Genomic DNA, 21,390 nt, shown 5'->3' on the forward strand with positions numbered 1-21,390 from the left:
CCCAGCACCTTGAGAGGCTGAGGCAGATGGATCACCTGAGGTCAGGGGTTCAAGACCAGCCTGGCCAATATGGTGAAACCCCATCTCTACTAAAAATACAAAAATCAGCCAGATGTGGTGGCGTGCACTTGTAATCCCAGCTAGGGAGGCTGAGGCAGGAGAATCGCTTGAACCAGTAAGTGGAGGTTGCAGTGAGCCAAGATCACACCACTGCACTCCAGCCTGGACATCAAGAGTGAGAATTTGTCTCAAAAAAAATTTACATCATTCCTTTGGGGTTTTTGCAGGGCTGGTAATGGACTGCTTACCAACTTAAAAAAAAAAAAATTCTTAAGTCTTTGAGAAAATATTTATGCTTTCAGCTCTTCCCCAACCTCTCCCATAAAGCAAACAGAAATGTAAAAAGGTCACTTTGTAAACTCTTAAAGTGCCCATAGAAAGCTCACTACCTGAAACCAGCAGTTGTCCTAAGCTGACCATTACTCAAACAGAATTAGAAATCAGTAACATATTTTTCCTTTTCTTACAGGAAAACACAAACTGAATTTAGCATGGAGTTAAGCAAATAAATCTGTAGTGGAGGAAATACAATTTCTCCTCAAGCCTCATAAGTTCATAGCTGGGACAGATCCCTAGAACAAAAGACAGATTAACAAGAGAAAAACAAGTAATTTTATTAATATATGCAGTGTACAACACACAAGAGAAAACTCAATGAAAAGATAAACACAAGTAGTGGCTTACAACTCTAAATTATATAGCATCTTCCACAAAGAATACATTTCAGAGAAGTGTGACAAGACGAAAGAAAGCAGTCTTAGGCTTCCAGAGGCAGAAACTGCGGGAAGGTAAATATATGGCAAGAAACTAACGGTAAGGTTTTTTTGTAGATTCCTCTGGTGCTGTCTCAGCTGATTAGAGCCATCTTCTCATCTTGGTATCAGGAAAGCATCTTTCTCAAAGAAGTTTGTATGGCTTGCTACAGGTAGAAAAGGACAGTTAAGATAACCATTTCTGCAACTACTGTTTCTCAAGTACCTTTAGCTTGAAATAATCAGTATACCAAATCAGCATATTTGGGGGTGGCATGTTCAAATTTCCTTCAGATAAAAAGAACAGAAAGGTCAGAATCTGGCCCTTATATAGTAACTGCATGACAGATGTTGCACTTGAAAAACTGATACTTGGAGGAACAGCTATAAATATGCAAAAATAATTAAAACAAGATTCTAAAATGCCATAAAAGAGAACAAATTTCAGTTGGACTAAACATCTAAATGTTAAAAACAAAAATTTTGTAACTTTTGGAAGGCTGAATAAGACTATTTTTATGACATTTCCTATACAAAAGCCAGAAAAAGCAAATCATTATGAAAGATTGGTAAGATTACATTAAAATTTAAAAATTCAAGATTTCATAACCATAATATGAAGACAAACCAGACTAAAAAAGATAATTGAAACATACACAACAGATCATTAGTATTCAAAATATGTAATATCTAAAAACTGACAAGTAAGAAAACAACATAGAAAAATGAGCAAAAATGCCTGTAATCCCAGTGCTTTAGGAGGAGGAGAGATGGGAGGCTCGTTTGAGTCCAAGTTTAAGGTTACAGTAAGCTATGATCCTGCCACCACTCCAGCCTGAGCAATAGAGTGAGATCTTGTCTCTTAAAAAATAATAATAATAATAAAATAAAAGATATGGCCTCAGAAATCACATACTGCATTTGCTCAATATCCTGGTAGTTACAAAAGTCAGCACTGTAAAATGCAGAAGGCTATACTGGGGCATGAACACCAGGAGGCCAGCGATCACTGGGGCCATCTGGAGGCTGGCTACCACATACATAAAACAGTATTTTGTAGCGGTTTTAAAAAATATATTTGTATTAAAAATATAAAAACACACGCTAGAATATATGCCCCCTCTAGAGGTTACCTCTGGGGACTCTGGGGAGGGAGGAACAGGACAGGATCAAAGAGGTAACAAAGCAAACTTCAAATGTATCTAACATTTGCAATTACATATATATGTGTGTCTGAAGAAAATACAGCCAAATGCTAACATTTATTACATCTGCATGGTAGAAATACATGGATTTTCTTGAAATCATTTACCTTTCCTGTATCTTTGAAATATGTCAATAAAAAGTTTTAAGGTAATGAATCCAAATAAATGGAAATAAAATGCGCTTTTAATAAGAATTTATTTTTACACATTTTAAAAACTGCAATTTTCAGGACATATAAGAATATTTTTCTAATATTGAAATAAGCATATCTTTGGTATAGAAATCACACCCTATGTGTGATCTTTAACTAAAAAAACTAATCAAGAACTATGACCTAATATGTTAAAAAAGACTATTATTTGCCCATCCATCTGTCCCCTCTCATAGCCCCATTGTGGGGCATTAGAATATAGTTCTGTACCTATCTCCATATCTACAAAGAATTAAGATGTCGTATCAAAAATGTCCAGAAGTTATATATGGTAGAGAATTAGGTGGCTTAATCATTGACACACAATACAAAACACCAAAAGCAACATAAGATACAGGATGCAAAATAGAACACTGTCACTAAGGTCAAATAATACCAAAAAATCACATCATTTAAATTTGATGCATTGCAAACAAAGTAACTTCTTTAGACTTATTATGTACACAACTTGCAAAGCTCAAAAAGTAACAGCACAGAGCCATAAATCTGATAAGGCACTTTAAAGATAGCTATCAAACATATACAAATATCAAATACAAACACTGTTAAACTGCAAAAGCAGTAACCACAGAAATAAATAGGGAAAAAATATGCATACTTTCTAGACAGTCTTTCCTTTTCTGAAGTAAAGTCTTTAAAAAAAAATCAAAGAAGTACAAAAAATATTTATCATATATTTTTAAAACCTATCATCAAAGTCCAAATCTCTAAAAAAAGAATGTTTTTCTTCAAGTCAAAAAAGTTCAGATTCATACATTTCCTAGAAAAACAATGACAGTCTTCATGCTAAATATAGGAAGAAAAAAAGCTTTTAATTATGTTTGTTAACTCTTTTATTCAACAAACATTTAGTGAGTGTTGTGTGACCCTGTTTTAGGTGCTGGGGATATAGAATAAAGACACAATCATTGGCTGTAGACAACTTAGCCTAATGGAGCTGGATCCACCACTGGCAAGTTTAAAGTTACCTCCCTTGGTCCTTAAGATGAAACGCAACTTCAAACTCTGCCATGCTTAGCATCTTGTTGCAAAACAAATAATGGTCTACCTAGTTTGCTACTGGTCTATTGATGAAGTTAACTTTCATAAACGATTCTGTGAAAGTTCAGAGGCGTAAAGTATTTAAGGACAAACAAGTACTGGTCCGCAACAAAAATAGCATCGGTATTCTGCTTTCACAAAAACCAAGAAAAATTTCATTCTGAGTATCTGCAGAACTGCTGGACAGAGGTCATCTTATACGTGTGGTACATGTACAAATATGACATAAGAAGAAGTATGAATTATTGCAGTCATTATTAAACAACGAAGTATGCCAAATTAGTCATCAGGTTTCAAAGAATCATAGCCTTCTTTCAAGAGGTCCCGCCACGTTTTAAGGAAACGTGCATTTTCTGTACATTTGAAGGCAAGTTCTTCCACTTGAGCTGATACTGCAGATGTGGCTTCAAGAAGTTTGGTTAATGAAAAGGCTGCCTTAAAAAAAAAAAAAGTCAAACGTAATTTTATTTTTAAAATTCTCATCTCATTTTATAAGCAGTCTAAAAATAGCTTAAGGCTTTGAATCCAATGCCCATGTTATTTTCTTTAAAAATAATCAATTTTCAAACTAAAGCACTGGCTCTTTCAGGGAACCTAAGAAATTCTTTAATATTGAGTAGACTTTGAAGAAACAGGTCTGCTTGAAAAATATCCATTATGTCTGAGACATGACAAATCAGTATTGTTGTTTTCTTTTTTTTCTTTCTTTCTTTTTTTTTTTTTTTTTTTTTTGAGAAGGAGTTTAGCTCTTGTTTCCCAGGCTGGAGTGCAGTGGCACGATCTCGGTTCACTACAACCTCTGCCTCCCGGGTTCAAGCGATTCTCCTGCCTCAGCCTCCTTAGTAGCTGGGATTACAGTCATGCGCTACCACGCACGGCTAATTTTGTATTTTTAGTAGAAACAGGGTTTCTCTATGTGAGTCAGGCTGGTCTCGAACTCCTGACCTCAAGTGATCCACCCGCCTCAGCCTCCCAAAGTGCTGGGATTACAGGCATGAGCCACCGTGCTTGGCCCACTGTTGTTGTTTTCTATGAAAATACACTAGAGTCTCAGCTCAACAAGATGACTTGGACCCCTTGACACTAAGTGCCAGAAGTATCTGAGGGATTTCATCATAAATAATTCTTACTGCTATTTAGGTAACATGGACATTGACCTGTGAACAATTTAAACAATGAAAATGTATAGATCAAAGAACAGAAACTCTGAGCTCTGACAAATAACATCAAAAAATCACACACAAATGCAGAAAACACTCAGCTCCTGGTGGAAAATTCACTTTTCAGCCAAACGTTTTCTTCCCCAATGATATAAAATAAAACAGTGTTCCTCAATAACACATTAGCACTTCATTCTAAATATTTACTTGCAATCAGTTTGTTCTGCAAAAATAAAAGCTGGATAAGTACTCTAGTCATCCTTAAAAAAAATACTTGCGGAGCAATGAGATAATCTAGTTCATCCCCTAGTTTCCAATCTGCAGGAAAGGTCAGGCCACAGAACTCTCCCAGAAGGTTACACCCTACATACCTCATTCCACTTGACTCACTCAAGAGAACATAAAATTCCCCTTCCCTGTCTTCTGCCCTCCAGTGGTGTGTGAGTTAGGGTTGGGAGGTAGGGTGCTAGTTTCTGGGGATTCGAGATTTAACAGAAACTATCCTAAGTATGCATTCTAGCAATCATACAAAGGGAGGAGTCCTGAACTAAACCGTCAATGAAGCCAATCCACATGACCTAAGCCCTTCAAGCTGGGTCCAGCGCTAAGCAGGCCTGGGGCAGACAATGGCATTATCAGCTGTCCCTGGGCAGGTGGCCAACTAGAACAGCAGGCTCTAAGTCCCATGGAAAGAAACCACAGCCTGATCCTAAGCACCCACAGCCAGCCAGCAAAGAGAGCCAGCAACAGGCAGCGCAGAGCTGCGTGGCTTCGGGTTACTGAGGATGATTGAAACCAGAAGGCGAGACAAAAAGAAACCAGTGAGGGGTGGGGCGGGTGGAGGGATAACCCCTTAAGACTCCTCACCACTAAATCTAAAGGGGGAACCCTCAGAGAGGGGTGGCACTTTAGCTGCTGGCATCCCCCCCGCTTCCCGCCCGCACGCTCTGGGGCGCAGAAGGGCCGGTCGTCCCGGGTCGTGGGGGTTGGGGGACCGATTCCCTAGCCTCGCGAGCCCCGCCGCCGCCCGTCTTCCCAGAGGTGCCGAGGGGGGACGCGGTCCCGACACCACACTCACGTCTCCGATCTGCAGCTCCACTTCCTCCAGCGGGTCCACCGTTCGGCCGCTGCGCCTGCTCGGAACTGGCCAGCCCAAACTCACTGGGCCGCCCGGGGAAGATGCTGCAGAGGCGTCTGAACAGGAGGGAGAAGAAGGAGGCGGCGGGGGCGGCGAAGAAACCTGCAACTCCTCAGGGTCGGCCATGGGGAAGGGTTGGGACTGCGGAATCCGAACCGAGAAGCCGAACCGACACCCACTGTCTTTTAACCACTCGCGCCCAAAGCCGAGAGGCCCCGCCTCCTAACGCCACAAATCCCGCCCCGTCTCCTCGTGAGTCTCAGCCCTGGACCACAAAGACGTTTCATTTTTCGGGACAGCCAATCATATGAGTCAATTCACCTTAGGCAGCTCACAGCTCCTGCGCGAGCCTCCAGTCGTTCTCGAAGGGCGCTCGTAGAGAAAACTACACCTCCCAGGAAACCGTGTGCGTCGCCCCGCCTTCTACTGCCTTTCACTGCGCGTGCGTTGTGCTGTGGGATTCGCGGACCCCTCTGGCCGCGCTCTGGCTGTTTCACCGCGCCCCGGCTGGGACTTGGAGTCTCTTATCTTTCCCTGGTGTGGTACATGACCCGGAAGCCTCGGCTGGCCGCCGCGTCATCCATGGCGCCGGCGCAGAGCGAGAAGGAGGTGGGAACGCCGTGAAGCAAGAGCGGTAGGCAGAGCGGGGAGGCGAACTGCAACAGAGTTCTTGCTTTCCGGCAGGTGATGGCGCCCCTCGCGGCCTAGAGGTCCAGCGCCCGCCGCGAGCAGCGGACAGTCCTCCTGTTGTGTCCGACCGAGAGTCCTGGTGACTTTGAACATGCTGGTGCCGCTAGCCAAGCTGTCCTGCCCGGGTGAGAGGGAACGGGCGGTGGGGTAAGTGGAGGAGTTAGGGCAAAAGGGACAAGGCCGGTCCTGGGGGCAGTAGGCACCTCTCGCCCCTTCTCTCATCAGCTTTCTCAGGCTATCTAGGGCAAAGGTCACGCTCTGTCAGCCTGGTGGGGGACCCTGGCTTCCTCCCTCTGGGGTTGCCCCAGTTGGTGGAATTAATATCTAGGCCAAAGGTCAAGGGCGGGGAAAACTTGTCAACATGCCCTCGGTATCACCACCACCTGTCAACACACACACACACCTCGGTGGACTCCTGAGCTGAGGCTTCCCAAATCCTGGTTCTAATCCTCAAACCTTTGTTGGAAATGGAAAAAAAAACCGTATTTGCCCAGTTTTTCTCCCTGGTCCTGACCTGACTTTCGTCTTCGCAGCCATCCTAGTTCAGTCTAAAGAAATTGAAGTCTGATCTGTCACATCATGGTTAACATTCATATGTTGACCAAGTCACCCAAGTGTATCTGGAGCCAGTTTTTCTGCGTTGTCTAAAATTAACTCTTAAGGGCTGGGCGTGGTGGCTGACGCCTGTAATCCCAGCACTCTGGGAGGCCGAGGCGGATGGATCATCTGAGGTCAGGAGTTCGAGACCAGCCTGGCCAACATTGTGAAACCCCATCTCTACTAAAAATACAAAAATTAGCTGGGCGTGGTGGCCCACTCCTGTAATCCCAGCTACTCAGGAGGCTTAGGTAGGAGAATCACTTGAACCCGGAGGTGGAGGTTGCAGTGAGCTGAGATCGCATCACTGTACTCCAGCCTAGGTAAAAGAGCCAGACTCCGTCTCAAAAAAAATAAAATTAAATTAACTCTAAGGGCTTTATCGTGTTATGGGTATTCTTTGAACCACCGTGACAGATGAAGTTGGATGGTCTTTTTAACGTTTTGCTTAAATTTTTGTTGTTGTCGTTAATTCAAACAGAAAAGTTCCCTAAAGGATCTCATATTCTGTCGTAACTGGCTTAATTTTTTTCTATCTTTAGCTTACTTAAGTTTTGGTGATAGAATCATTAAGTATAAATATTGCAAATTCAAGGATATTCTTATGAAATTTCATGAAAGTAGAATTTTGTTAAATTTGGCTTCCATATATTAAGAAATTAGAACTTTGTTTAAATTTCATGTCACCCATGCATTTTTTGCTGCACTTAATGTATGGATAAGATGGTGTTTGGAACGTTAAAGTAGTCAGATGCTATCTGCCTTAGAGCCTAATTTAGATGCAATCAGCCTTGGGCCCCGTGCTAACCAAATTCCACTACCATTTCTGTTTTCTTTGGATGGCAGTTCATTGCCATTTTCATAGCCTGCTGGCATGAAAGATGTAGACACCAATGTGCCATCAGTGTGACTTTGATATGGTGATGCTATGAGTTCAGTGGACTTTGTGACCTCTCTTCTCAACCACGGAGACTGAATATTCAAATGTCTAAAGTGAGATATCAGATGTGTTTTCAGAAAAGGGGTAAAGGTTGTGACTTTTTTTTTCCAATCCTTTGGAGAAATTCAGATTACACAGTTCCAAATATTTTCAAGAAAATCAGTAGCTATACAAGCAGTAGAAATAGTTTGTCATATGTCAGTCTTCAGTTTTTAGAAGTAAATAACTTCTATACACTAAACTACAATGCATTGAAAACTAAATATTTTAAATATTCATTATAGTGTATTTGAACTCTTGAACTGAGTTCTAGAATATCTTTATGTATTTAATGTACTTTTTTTTTTTCAAAATTTAGGATAGGTGAATAGTTATCTAAGGCTTAAAAAGTGTTCCCAATATTACAGTTTTTTTGTTTTTGGGGTTTTTTTTTGACACAGTCCTTCTCTGTCGACCAGGCTGGAGTGCAGTGATGTAATCTCAGCTCACTGCAACCTCTGCCTCCCGGGTTCAAGTGATTCTCCTGCCTGAGCCTCCGTAGTACCTGGGATCACAGGCACCCACCACCATGCCTGGCTAATTTTTGTATTTTTAGTAGAGACGGGGTTTTGCCATGTTGGCCAGGATGGTCTCAAACTCCTGGCCTCAAGTGATCCTCCTACCTCAGCCTCCCAAAATGCTGGGATTATAGGCATGAGCCACCATGCCTGGCCCCAGTGCCATAGTTTTTAGTATGCGTAAGTAAGTTCATTTCTATGCCACTTTAAAAAAAAAAATGACCAAACACAGATTTTTGTTGCCTAAAAGATTTGCCTTTTCACAGAAAATGACTCTGAAAAGCATTAATCTTTTATAGTACCATGTGTCAAGGACTATCTAATATTTAGTCAACAAATATGTATACCTAACATTAGGTTTTCACATACAACAAGGTCAGTGCTTTTGGAGCATGCTATCTGCTGCAGAATACAGACAACTAAGGACATTTATATTTTTGCCCTTTTTTGGTCATATAAATGGTGTAAATTTTTAGTCTAGTGATATTGTAACTTTTTAGATTTTTATCATTCTTAGAAAATAACTTTGAAAATCCTAGATTCTAAAAAAAAATTACCTGTTTTCTTCATAATATTTTTGTGTGTGGCTATAAATGCTCTTTTTTATAACAGCTTTAATAAACTTTAATAAGATATGTCACAAATCATACAATATATACTATTTAAAATGTACAATTCAGTGGTTTTTAGTATAGTCAGAGTTGTGAAACCATCACTGCAGTCTATTTTAGAACATTTTCGTCACCCCAAAAAGAAACTATTCACTCCCAAGCCCCTTCCAGCCTCAGACAACAGTTAATCTACTTTCTGTCTCTGTAGACTAGCCTATTCTGAATATTTCCTCTACGTGGAGGCATATGCTATGTTGTCTTTTTGTGACTGGCTTCTTTCACATAGCGCATTGTTTTCAAAGTTCTATGGGGTAACATATATCAATATTCAATTTCTTCTTATTGCTAAATATTTCATTATTTGGATATATCACTTCTTACCATTTATTGATCAACATTTGGGTTGTTTCTACTTTTTGGCTGTTATAAATAATTCAGCTGTTGGCCAGGTGTGGGGGCTCACACCTGGAATCCCAGCACTTTGAGAGGCTGAGACAGGCAGATTGCTCAAGCCCAGGATTTCAAGACCAGCTTACACAACCCAGTGAGACTGCTTGTCTACAAAAAAAATAGAAACAATTATCCGGGCATGGTGGCATGCACCTGTAGCCCTAGCTACTCAGGAGGCTGAGGTGGGAGGATCACTTAAGCCTGGAAAGTCAAGGCTTCAGTGAGCCATGATCACATCACTGCATTCCACCCTTGGTGACAGCGTGAGACCCTGTCTCAAAAAAAAAAAAAAAAAAATGTCAGCTAGGAACATTCATGTGCAAGTTTTTGTGTAGAAGTATGTTTTCATTATCTTAGGGATAGACTTAGGAATGGGTCATGAAAACTCTATGTTTAACCTTTTGAGGAACTGCCAGACTGTTTTTCAAAGAGACTGCATCATTTTTACATTCCCCCAGGAGTGTATGAGGGTTCCAATTTTTCCACATCCTTGCTAACTCTTGTTATTGAAACCGCCAACGGGTTCTCCTTGCCCACTACCCAGACAGAGCCAATTTATCAAAACAGGAGAATTAGAATAGAGAAAGAGTTTAATTCACACAGAGGCAGCTGTACAGGAGACCATAGTTTTATTATTACTCAAATCAGTCTCCCCAAAAACTTGGAGACTGGGGATTTTAAGGATAATTTGATGAGTAGGGGGGTCAGAAAGTGGGGAGTGCCAATTGGTCAGGTCAGAGGTGAAATCATAGGGAGATGAGTTTGTCCTCTTGCACTGAGTCAGTTCTGGGGTGGGAGCCAAACGACCAGATGAGCCAGTTCATTGATCTGGGTGGTGCCAGCTGATCCATCAAGTGCAGGATCTGCAAAATACCTCAAGTAGTGATCCTAGATTTTACAATAGTGATGTTATCCCCAGGAGCAATTTGGGAAGGTTCAGAATCTTGCCACCTCCAGCTGTATGACTCTTAAACCATAATTTCTAATCTTGTAGCTAATTTGTTAGTCCTGCAAAGACAGTCTGGTCCCCAGGAAGGAAGGGGGTTTATTCTGGGAAAGGGCTGTGATTGTCTTTGTTTCAAAAAACTAACTATAAACTCCCAAAGGTAGTTCAGCCTACTCCCAGGAATGAACAAGGCCTACTTGGAGGTTAGAAGCAAGATGGAGTCAGTTAGGTCAGATCTCTTTCACTGTAATAATTTTCTCAGTTATAATTTTTGCAAAGGTGCTTTTATTATTGCTTGACTTCTTGACTATAGCCATGCTAGTGGATGTAAAGTAGTATCTCATGTGGCTTTGGTTTGCATTTCCCTGATGGCTAATGCTGCTGAGCATCTTTTCATGTACTTATTGGTCGTTTGTATATCATCTTTGAACAAGTGTCTATCCATATCCTTTGCCCACTTTTTAATTGGGTTATTTGTCTTTTTATTACTAGATATAAGAGTTCTTTATATATTCTAAATATAAGTCCATTATCGGATATATGATTTGAAAATATTTTTTCCCATTCCACGGGCTGTCTTTTCACTTTCTTAATGGTATCCTTTGATGCACAAAAGGTTTTAATTTTGATGAAGTGCAATTTAACTGTATTTTTTGTTGTTGCTTATGTTTTTGGTTGTTCTATCAAAGAAACCATTGCCTAATCCAAGTGTTGATGAAAAAGCCAAACTCCGTAAACTATTTGAAGAGATTAATTCTGAGCCAAATGTGAGGACCATGACCCATGATACAGCCTCAGGAGGTCCTGAGAACATGTACCCAAGGTGGTTGGGTTACAGCTTGATTTTATACATTTTAGGGAGAGAAGTTACAGGCAGAGACATTAATCAATACATATAAGGTTTACATTGGCTTGGCCTGGAAAAGCAGGACATCTCAGAGTTCATGAATTTGTGTTGGGCCACATTTAAAAGCATCTTGGGCAACATGCGGCCCATAGGCTGCAGGTTGGACAAGCTTGCCTTGAAAGGTATCAGACTCTTAGTTAAATCTCTCCTAGATCAGGAAAAGGCCTAGAAAGGAAAGCAAATTCTCCACAGAATGTAAATTTTCCTCACAAGAGACAGCTTTGCAGGGCCAATCCAAAAATTATGTCCATGAAATATATTTTGGGGTACAATACTTTGATTTCCTCTAGGGCCTGTTGTCATGTGATGTTATACCAGAGTCAGGTTGGAGTTGTTATCTTATTGCTACAAAGAGTCTGTTCTGTCAGTCTTAGGATTTCAATATTAATGTTAATGCTGGTCAGTTATGTCTAAACTCCAAAAGGGAGAGGGTATAATGAGGCATGTCTGACCCCCCACTTACCATCATGGCATGAACTACTTTTTTGGGTTTCTTTGGAATCCCCTTGGCCAAGAAGAGAGTCCATTCAGTTGGTTGGGGGCCTTAGAATTTTATTTTTGGTTTACACAAGGTCACAAAGATTTACACTCATGTCTTCAAAGAGTTTTATGGTTTTAGCTCTTATATTTGGGTTTGATCTTTCCTGAGTTAACTTTTTTATCACCATAATCTTTTTTTTAACTTTTTATCTTGAAGTAGTTTTAGATTTACAGATGAGTTGCAAAGATAGTACTGAGAGTTCTCATATGCCGTTTGCTGAGCTTCATGTCTTATGTAACCATAGTGTAATTATCAAAACTAAGAAATTAACATTGATGAAATAAAGTTAATTAAACTACAGATTTTATTCAGATCTTCTTTTTCTGTTCCAGGATCCAGTCCAGGGCACAAGGTTGCCTTTAGTTGGCAGGTCTCCATAGTCTACTTCAATTTGACAGTTCCTGTGTCTTTTCTTGTGTCCCAAGACCTTTACACTTTTGATATGTACTGGTCGAGCATTTTGTAGAATGTCCCTCGATCTGAGTTTGTCTGATCATTTCTCATGATTAGACTGAGGTTAAAGATTTTTGGGGATAAATACCACAGAGGTAAAGAACCCTTTTCACCACATCCTATCAGGGATACATGGTATCAATATGTCTTATTGCTGGTAACATTAAACTTGATCACTTGCTTAAAGTGTTATCTGCCATATTTCTCTACTGTAAAGTTAACATTTTTCACTTTCCATTCTCTACTTGTTAGAAGCTACTCAGTAAGTTCATCCCACTTCACTCAAAGGGAGGAGAGAATTGAAGAATTTATGGATATATCACCATCTTTTTTTTTTTTTTTTTGAGACAAGGTGCTTGTCGCCCAGGTTGGAGTACAGTGACGTGGTCCTAGCTCACTAGCCTCGAATTACTGGGCTCTAGTGATCATCGTACCTCAGCCTCCTGAGTAGGTGGGATTGCAGGTGCATACCACCACATCTAGCTAATTTTTTTACTTTTTATTTTTTATTTCTGTAGAGAAGAGGTCTTGCTATATTGCCTAGGCTGATCTTGAACTCCTGGCCTCATGCAGTCCTCCCACCTTAGCTGAGATTTACGGTCATGAGCCACTGTGCCCAGCCCACCATAGTCTTCTATACTTTGAACTTTCCCTAATAAAATCTTCGATCAAATATAATTCATTTTGACCTAGGGAGCAGAGTATACTTTTTTTCTGAATGGCTTTCTAGCTATCTCTGCACCATTTAATGAGTAACCATTTCTTCTCCCTAATTTGAAATGGTTTCTTTATTATATACCATATACCTATGTGTATTCTATTTCTGAACTCTTTATTCTTTTTTTAATTATTCTATCCCTTCTCCTATAACAGACTTCTAATGAATATAGCTCCAAATATAAGTTTTTATATCCGTCAAGAGTGGTTTCATGGGAGGATTCTTTGTCTTTTTTTAATGATAGGGACATTATCAAGATGAACAGAGGCTGAGAAGGGAGTCAAAATTGAAGATCAGAAGGGATGGTATCAGATGAAGGAATGTCTCTAGACAACGGGAGAGATAAGCCTTGTCATCCAGCTAGAAAGATTTACCCCAGTGGAGAAGAATATAGTCTGTTTCACTATATTCATTGAGTACAATCAATGGGAGAAAAGACATCTCTTCTGCTATAAACTGAGATAATGAACAAAGTATGGGCACAAATACAGATTATATTAGAAGTTACTGCCAAGGAGTTGAGAAAATTCCCGTCTAATTGCTTCTGCCTTTACGAGGTTTGATGCTAGGGTACCTGCCCTGGATAAGGGAAAGAAGAGGTGGAGTTGAAGGTTTGAGGACAACAGAGAAGGTTCACTGAACATTTTTGCAGATAAATCTTTGCACATTTCTGTTCATTTCCATAAAATACTTTTTGCTGACTCAAAAATGTATACATTTTTAAGGATATCAGAAGATACTGTGGCCAGGCGCAGTGGCTCACGCCTATGATCCCAGCAATTTTAGAGGCTGAGGCAGGCAGATCACTTGAGGCCAGGAGTTCGAGGCCAGCCTGGCCAACATGGCAAATCCCATCTATACTAAAAAAAAAAAAAAATCCAAAAATTAGCTGGGTGTGGTGGTGCACACCCGTAGTCCCAGATACTCTGGAGGCTGAGGCGTGAGAATCGCTTGAAACCAGGAGGCAGAGGTTGTGGTGAGCCAAGATTGCACCACTGCACTGCAGCCTGGGTGACAGAGTGAGACTCTGTCTCAAAAAAAAGAAGAAAAAGAAGAAGATACTGCCTTAAGAACCTGACCATAAAACCAAGTTTGTGCTTAAAGCCATTGACCTAACACAGTTATTATACTCCATATTACTCACAAAGTGTTCAGCTTTCATGACTAATCCATAGTTAAGCCTGACATGAGCTAAATTGAATAAATTTGCTTATTAGTTTTAAAATATTTAAGATTTGAAAACATTGCTTTATGAGAAAAAGCTATTCAAATTGTTCACCTAGGAAAAATTATAGTCTATTTCACTGTACTCATTGAGTATAGTCATTCATTTATATTTTTTCAGTCTACTGAAGAAAACTAAAGGAAGATAATAATTTTCATAATTTTTGTGCAGCATATCAGTGCTTTCATGCCTTAAAAATTAAGAAAAATTATCTACCTCTATGTGCTACAAGATGGTCTTCAACTTCTACTGTGCCTCGAATTACTACCCATTATACTATTTATCCCCGCGATAAGGACAAGAGATGGGAAGGTAAGTAATAATTTGTGTATAATTCCTGAGACTTTTCTGGATACTTTGTTTCATTTTGTGGAGGAGAGTATTATATTTTTCATAACTTAAAAACATCTGATAATATTTTATGGCTTTACCAAGTCACATGCTGCATAATGACCCTTCAGTCAACAACATGACAACATTTATGATGGTAATCCCTTGACATTATAATGGAGCTGAAAAATTCCTATCACCTAGTGACATCTTTTAGAACATAGCTTCGAGACCATCGTAGCTCAACACATTACTCAATTATTTGTGGTGACTCTGATGTAAACAAACATACTCTACTGCCAGTTCTTTAAAAGTCTACCATATACAATTATGTACAGTACATAATACTTGATAATAAACGACTGTTACTGGTTTATGTTTTACTGTATTATACTTTTATCATTATTTTAGAATGTACTCTTTTTTTTTTTTTTTTTTGAGACAGAGTCCCGCTCTTTCACCCAGGCTGGAGTGCGGTGGCACGATCTCGGCTCACTGCAGGCTCCGCCCCCCGGGGTTCACGCCATTCTCCTGCCTCAGCCTCCCGCGTAGCTGGGACTACAGGAGCCTGCCACCTCGCCCGGCTAATTTTTTGTATTTTTAGTAGAGACGGGGTTTCACCGTGTTAGCCAGGATGGTCTCGATCTCCTGACCTCGTGATCCACCCGCCTCGGCCTCCCAAAGTGCTGGGATTACAGGCGTGAGCCACCGCGCCCGGCCGGTTAGAATGTACTCTTAATTTTTTTAAAAAGTTAACTGTGAAACAGACACAGGCAGGTCCTTCAGGAGGTATTCTGGAAGAAGCTACCATTTGCATAGGAGATGACAGCTCCATGCGTGTTGTTGTCTTTGATGACCTTGCAGTGGAAGAAGATGTGGAGGTGGAAGATATTGATGATCCTGACCCTGTGTAGGCCTAACTAATGTGTGTGTTTGTGTCTTAATTTTTAATAAAAGAGTTTAAAAGGTAAAAGGAAAAAAATTTTTAAATAGAAAAAAACTTACAGAAAAATGATATAAAAACCATTTTTTGTACAGCTGTACAATGTGTTTGTGTTGTAGCTAAGTGTTACTACAAGAGAGTCAAAAAGTTTAAAACATTTAAAAGCTTATAAAATAAAAACATTAAGCTAAGTTTAATTTACTGATGAAAAAATTTTTTTATAAATTGAGTGTAACCTAAGTGTATAGTGTTTATGAAGTCTGTAGTAGTATAATGTCCTTGTCCTTCACATTCTCACGGCTCAGTCACTCACCAAGAACAGCTTCCAGTCCTGTAAGTTCTATTCATGGTAAGTACCCTGTACAGATATACCATTTTTAAATATTTTATACTGTATTTTTGCTGTACTTTTTCTGTGTTTAGTTACATACATACTATTATGTTACAGTTGCCTACAGTGTTCAGTATAGTCACATGCTATATAACTTTGTAGCCTAGGAGCAATAGTCTATACCGTGTTGCCTAGGTGTATCATAGTACAATCTAATTTGCGTAAGTATGCTCTATGATGTTTGCAAAAGGGCAAAATTGCCTAATGATGCATTTCTCAGAAAGCATTTCTGTCATTAAGCGACTTGTGACTGTATTTTACACAAGTAAATATTTGCTAAATGTATAATAATAAATCTCAAAGCCGAGAATTAGTTTATGGAAACTGAAATAAAGTATGTACTGGAACAGAACCTAAGAATATAATCATACTAATACAGTAATATGCTTAATATAATTATTGTGCAAAACACAGGGAGAATTTCCATAAATAATGCTCTAAAGCACAGTGGATATTTTTTAACTGTCATGTGATTTATCATGTGATTATTGGGTCATATTAATCCCAGAATTTTTATTTCTCCCAGGAGTGAACATGGAAAGGTTTGCAGAAGAAGCAGATGTTGTAATAGTTGGTGCAGGCCCTGCAGGGCTCTCTGCAGCTGTTCGTCTAAAACAGTTGGCTGCGGCACATGAAAAGGACATCCGTGTGTGTCTAGTGGAGAAAGCTGCCCAGATAGGAGCTCATACTCTCTCAGGGGCTTGCCTTGATCCAGGTGCTTTTAAAGAACTCTTCCCAGACTGGAAAGAGAAGGGGGTATGACAAATTGTTTTTTATACAAAGCCTAATCTTTTGTAATTGTATTTCAGTAGTTGTTCCCAAATTACTGGAATATAGGAAACCCTCTTCATGTAACTCTGTCTTTTTTTTTTTTTCCTTTTTTGAGACGGAGTTTCACTCTTGTTGCCCAGGCTGGAGTGCAATGGCACGATCTTGGCTCACTGCAACCTCCACCTACAAGGTTCAAGTGATTCTCCTGCCTCAGTCTCCCTAGTAGCTGGGATTACAGGCACCTGCCACCACACCCAGCTAATTTTTGGTATTTTTAGCAGAGACAGGGTTTCACTGTATTGGCCAGGCTGGTCTTGAACTCCTGACCTCAGGCGATCCACCTGCCTTGGCTTCCCAAAGCGCTGGGATTACAGGCATGAGCCACCACGCCCAGCCCATGTAACTCTAAGGGAATAATTATATACTTTTTAAATTAAAAAAAAAATTTATATCAGAATTGTAATTTATGATATTAACAAATATTTTTGTGTAATGCTTTCCACATGTATTTATGTAATGGGTGTATGAGAAGATAATTTGAGAAGACCTTTGAATATTTCTTGGGAGGCATTTTGTATTTTGAGGGTATTTTTAAACTTGTTCTTTAAGTCTTTGTATGATTGTTCTTAATAAAGTAATAATTTTGGGGACAATGCAATATCTAAAGCCAAAGAGGATAACCTGATTTTCTGAAGAAACATATTAATATGGCTTCCCATAACCTAAGCAGAAAAACCACAGGTGTGATATAGACCAAGAGGACCAAGTCCAAGTTTTATTTTCTTAAATAAAATTTGTATGAATTTGGCTAAAATCTTAGACTGTTAATTTTTTCTTCTCTAAGATGGGTTATATTATACCTGTCCTACCTCCTAGATTAGATTATTCAGTGGTTGTGAATATACTTGCAAAGATCAAAAATTATATAAATATCATCTGTATTCTTTCCATATGGAATAAATTGAATTCCAAAAATTTCATCTGTGCTCTCCTTTCTGAAATATCAAGCTCCCTTAAACTAGAAATACTTTAATTGGGCCCAGTTGAATTTATCCTTTTCATATTATATCAGAAATGGATATTTGAATTAACATTGACATAATATCAATTCTAATAGAAAATGTTTTTCATGTTGAAGCCCTTTATTGCTTTGGCACCTTTTTTTTGAGACGGGGTCTCACTCTGTCACCCAGGCTGGAGTACAGTGGCACAATCATAGCTCTCTGTAGCCTCAACCTCCGAGGCTCAAGTAGTCCTCCCACCTCACCCAATCTCAGTAGCTGGGATTACAGGCATGCACCACCACACCCAGCTAATTTTTGTATTTTTTTAGTACAGACGAGATTTTTGCCATGTGGGCTCAAATCCACTGGCTTCATCCTCCCAAAATGCTGGGACTACAGGCCTGTGAGCCACCACACAGCCTTTGGTGCCTTTTAGTGTGTATACCCAGCAGGTACAATGTCAAAACATGTTAATTTTCTTTATCCAAAAGGAAAATAAAACTTCTCTTACCTTTCACCAACCAGGAAGTTTCAACTTAGAGCCAAGCACCTTGGCTAACCTCTCTACAGAGACAAAAAGACATGATGGTCACATTTCAAAGATGTTTCCAAGACTCCCAAGAAATATATTCCTGGGATGCAAAATTGGCAAGAGGTTTGTTTAGATTTTTAAAAGATTCCCAGCTGGCTGGGCGTGGTGGCTCATGCCTGTAATCCCAACAGTTTGGGAGGCCAAGGCGGGGGTGGATGACTTGAGGTCAGGAGTTCGAGACCAGCCTGGCCAACATGGTGAAACCCCCTCTCTACTAAAAATACCTGGCCAAAGTGGTGAAACCCCCTCTCTACTAAAAATACAAAAATTAGCCCAGCATAGTGGCAGGTGCCTGTAAGCCCAGCTACTTGGGAGGCTGAGGCAGGAGAAACACTTGAACCCACGAGGCAGAGGCTGCAGTGAGCCAAGATTGCACCACTGCACTCCAGTCTGGGTGACAGAAAGAGACACTGTCTCAAAAAAAATAAAAATGAAAAAAGATTCCCATACATTTCAGACAGAGAAAGGATTTATAGTGACAAGTTTTATAAAAGAAATGCCAAAAAAAAATTAGGGGAGAGTTCTTTTTTTGTCATCAGAGTACATTTTACAGTTTTTTTGTATTTATATTTACACTTGCAAATATAAACTAAAAACATTTCTTTTTCTTCTTTTATTTCTAGGCTCCACTTAACACTCCTGTGACAGAAGACAGATTTGGAATTTTAACAGAGAAATACAGAATTCCTGTGCCAATTCTTCCAGGTAAGGTATAGTGAATATTCATAGAACTATGGAATTCCACAGCTGGAAAGAGCTGCATTTCATCTGGCGAAATTTCCTCATTTTGCAGATGAGAACTGAGGCCCAGATATTTGAAGGACTTATCCAAAGCTATACAGCTAGCTGGTGGGAAAGCAAGACTAGAACTCAGTTCTTTTGTCTTCCAGTCTAGAAGAATTGAGACAGCCTTGTAAGCCAAGCAGGAATTTCTAACTTAGTGCTTTAATGTTGTTTGTAATGTAATAAATTAGAACTCTAGACCAAAATTGTAGAAAATAAGTTGAAAGTGTGACCATCAATATAGCACTTACGTAGAAATACATATTGATTCGAAATTTTAAAGTATTTATGTTTTTGTAATGTCTTATCAATAAAAAGTCAGATTTATAAATTCAGCATATATTTATAGGGCTTCCAATGAATAATCATGGCAATTACATTGTACGCTTGGGACATTTAGTGAGCTGGATGGGCGAACAAGCAGAAGCCCTTGGTGTTGAAGTATACCCTGGTTATGCAGCTGCTGAGGTTTGTATAGTTTTGTTTTGTTTTTAATATTTATAGGAACTCTCTTTTTTTAATAAGTGGTGAATTTTATAAAGTTGAAGAAATAAATATTTTTTAAAAGCCATGGGATTTTAGAATTATAAGATTAGAAGGAATCTTTAAAGTATCTAATCCAAAGAGTACTTGAATTCCTGATGCTGTACCCCCATCAAGTGATTGTCCAACTTATGATTGTTCACCATAAGGGATGAAAAATTGTGGATTGTTGGTAACCTCTTCCTTATTTTGAACAGAACTTACCTACAGTTTTATACTATCCAGAACAAATCTATGCCCTCTTCCAAGGACAACTTTCTAATTATAATTATTCCCTGCTCCCTCTTCCTCCCTATCTTTACTGTGGAATTTTTTTCTTTCCCAGTGTAGGGGTGGTATAGGAGTTAAGGGAAAGGTTTGTCTCTGCCCTCTGAAGGTTCACCAGAAATGAACTGACAATAGACAGAGTAATAGGAGAAGAAGCATACAGATTTATTTAACATGCGTAAGCACAAGAGAATGATGACCCAATAACCCAGTGAGGTCCAAATGCTTATCTACCCTTCATCAGAAGGGAAGGGGAAATTGGGTGTTTAGCAATCTTGAAAGGAAGTGAATGATTTTTAGGGAGAATGAATGCACCCAAGACACAGAAATTAACTTGTAAATGATTCTCTTTGGAATTTGAATAAGCCTGAGAGGCAGGCATGATCTTATGAAAAAGTGTTTGTTTAGGTGTAGCTGCTTATTTCTGTTTTCTTTTCTGAAATACATATTAATAATAAGATTTCAGGAATGGGATAGAAGACCATTGTGTTCTCTTTGGCAGGTCCAGTCTTAAGGTAGAGAATGAAATTATCAGAGAAGAGCCGCATCCAGTGCTTTAGAAGAGATAGGATTGAAAGACAGGAGGAGGGGAAGGTCAGAGAGACCTTGAAGCTGCTGCTTTAGTTTAGCATGCCAGAGTGCCATATTTGAGCCTATCATTTTCTGAGCCCCAGTAGCAGAAAGGTGTGATACCCTTCCTTACCCATCACAAGGGTCACAGCTGACACTCCTGTAACAAAAGACAGGGTAACAAGAATAACATAACACATTTATTTAACAAAGTTTTACATGATATGAAATCCTTCAGAAATAAAGGCCCCAAAGACCCAGGGGAAACCATTTTTATGCTTAGGTACAATAAGAATGGACAGCCATGTTGAAATGTGATTAGACAGAAGGGTATGATCTAATGGTAGTAGACTGAGAGAGGAAGCCAAGCAAGGCCTGTCTGTTCACGTTCTCTTTGGCCTTTTTGTGTAGCATTTCTTCCTCTGAGGTATGGCTGGAGCAGAACTCCTCTGGAATGAGAGTTTTCAAGGGGAAAGGGAGAAGTAAGAAAATAACCTTTCTAGATTTTATGGCCTGTATTAAGGGAGAGGAGTTCTGGTTTCTATGACTCACCTTGAGGAAGAGGAATCCTGGTTTCTGTGACTTGCTTTAGGAGAGAAAGAGGGATGGGAGAAGGTTAGAAAGACCTTGTTTCTGAGGCCTTCCAGTCTTTCTTTGGTTCTAGGTACTCAGCATAGGGGCTGAGTGCCAAGGGAAGACTTCCCCTCACCCTCTGAAGGTTCATAGAAAACTCACAAGAGGCAGGTTAGTAGGAGGAAAAGCATACAGGTTTATCAGCGTGCATGAAGGGAATATTACAGAGTGATTACCCTACCACACAATGGGGTACAGTTATATGCCTTTCTTGGTAGGGAAAATGGAGATGGGGAAGTATGGATGACTTTAGGGGGATAGTAAGTGATTTTTAGGGGAATTCAATGGGCTTGAAGAACATACAGTGACCTGGGACAAAGTCTCTTGAGCCTGCAGAGAAGACAGTGGTTTCTGACAGAA

General features: G+C 39.7%; 2 protein-coding genes across 3 annotated transcripts in view; one reads left to right on the forward strand and one right to left on the reverse strand.

Moving 5' to 3' along the window:
* Positions 1 to 3,291: 3,291 nt before the first annotated feature.
* On the reverse strand, positions 3,292 to 5,934 carry C7BH4orf46 (chromosome 7b C4orf46 homolog). Its single transcript, XM_003257908.4, has 2 exons — positions 5,509 to 5,934; positions 3,292 to 3,705 (listed from the first exon to the last, which is right to left on the reverse strand). The coding sequence occupies exons 1-2, from the start codon at positions 5,692 to 5,694 to the stop codon at positions 3,550 to 3,552; spliced, it is 342 nt and encodes a 113-aa protein (XP_003257956.1). The 5' UTR covers positions 5,695 to 5,934; the 3' UTR covers positions 3,292 to 3,549.
* Positions 5,935 to 6,013: 79 nt separating this feature from the next.
* The window catches only part of ETFDH (electron transfer flavoprotein dehydrogenase), a 36,948-nt gene continuing 21,571 nt past the window's right edge, over positions 6,014 to 21,390 (forward strand). The window contains exons 1-6 of one of the 2 annotated variants that reach the window (XM_030816273.1): positions 6,014 to 6,383; positions 7,702 to 7,848; positions 14,375 to 14,515; positions 16,394 to 16,623; positions 18,858 to 18,939; positions 19,367 to 19,485. In XM_030816273.1, coding sequence (XP_030672133.1) covers positions 16,402 to 16,623; positions 18,858 to 18,939; positions 19,367 to 19,485 — 423 coding nt within the window. In that variant the 5' untranslated portion in view covers positions 6,014 to 6,383; positions 7,702 to 7,848; positions 14,375 to 14,515; positions 16,394 to 16,401. The remainder of the gene's footprint in view (positions 6,384 to 7,701; positions 7,849 to 14,374; positions 14,516 to 16,393; positions 16,624 to 18,857; positions 18,940 to 19,366; positions 19,486 to 21,390) is intronic. The other variant, XM_003257906.4, reaches the window with a different exon arrangement.

This window comes from Nomascus leucogenys, chromosome 7b (assembly GCF_006542625.1).
Source record: "Nomascus leucogenys isolate Asia chromosome 7b, Asia_NLE_v1, whole genome shotgun sequence".
Classification (NCBI taxonomy): Eukaryota; Metazoa; Chordata; class Mammalia; order Primates; family Hylobatidae; genus Nomascus; species Nomascus leucogenys.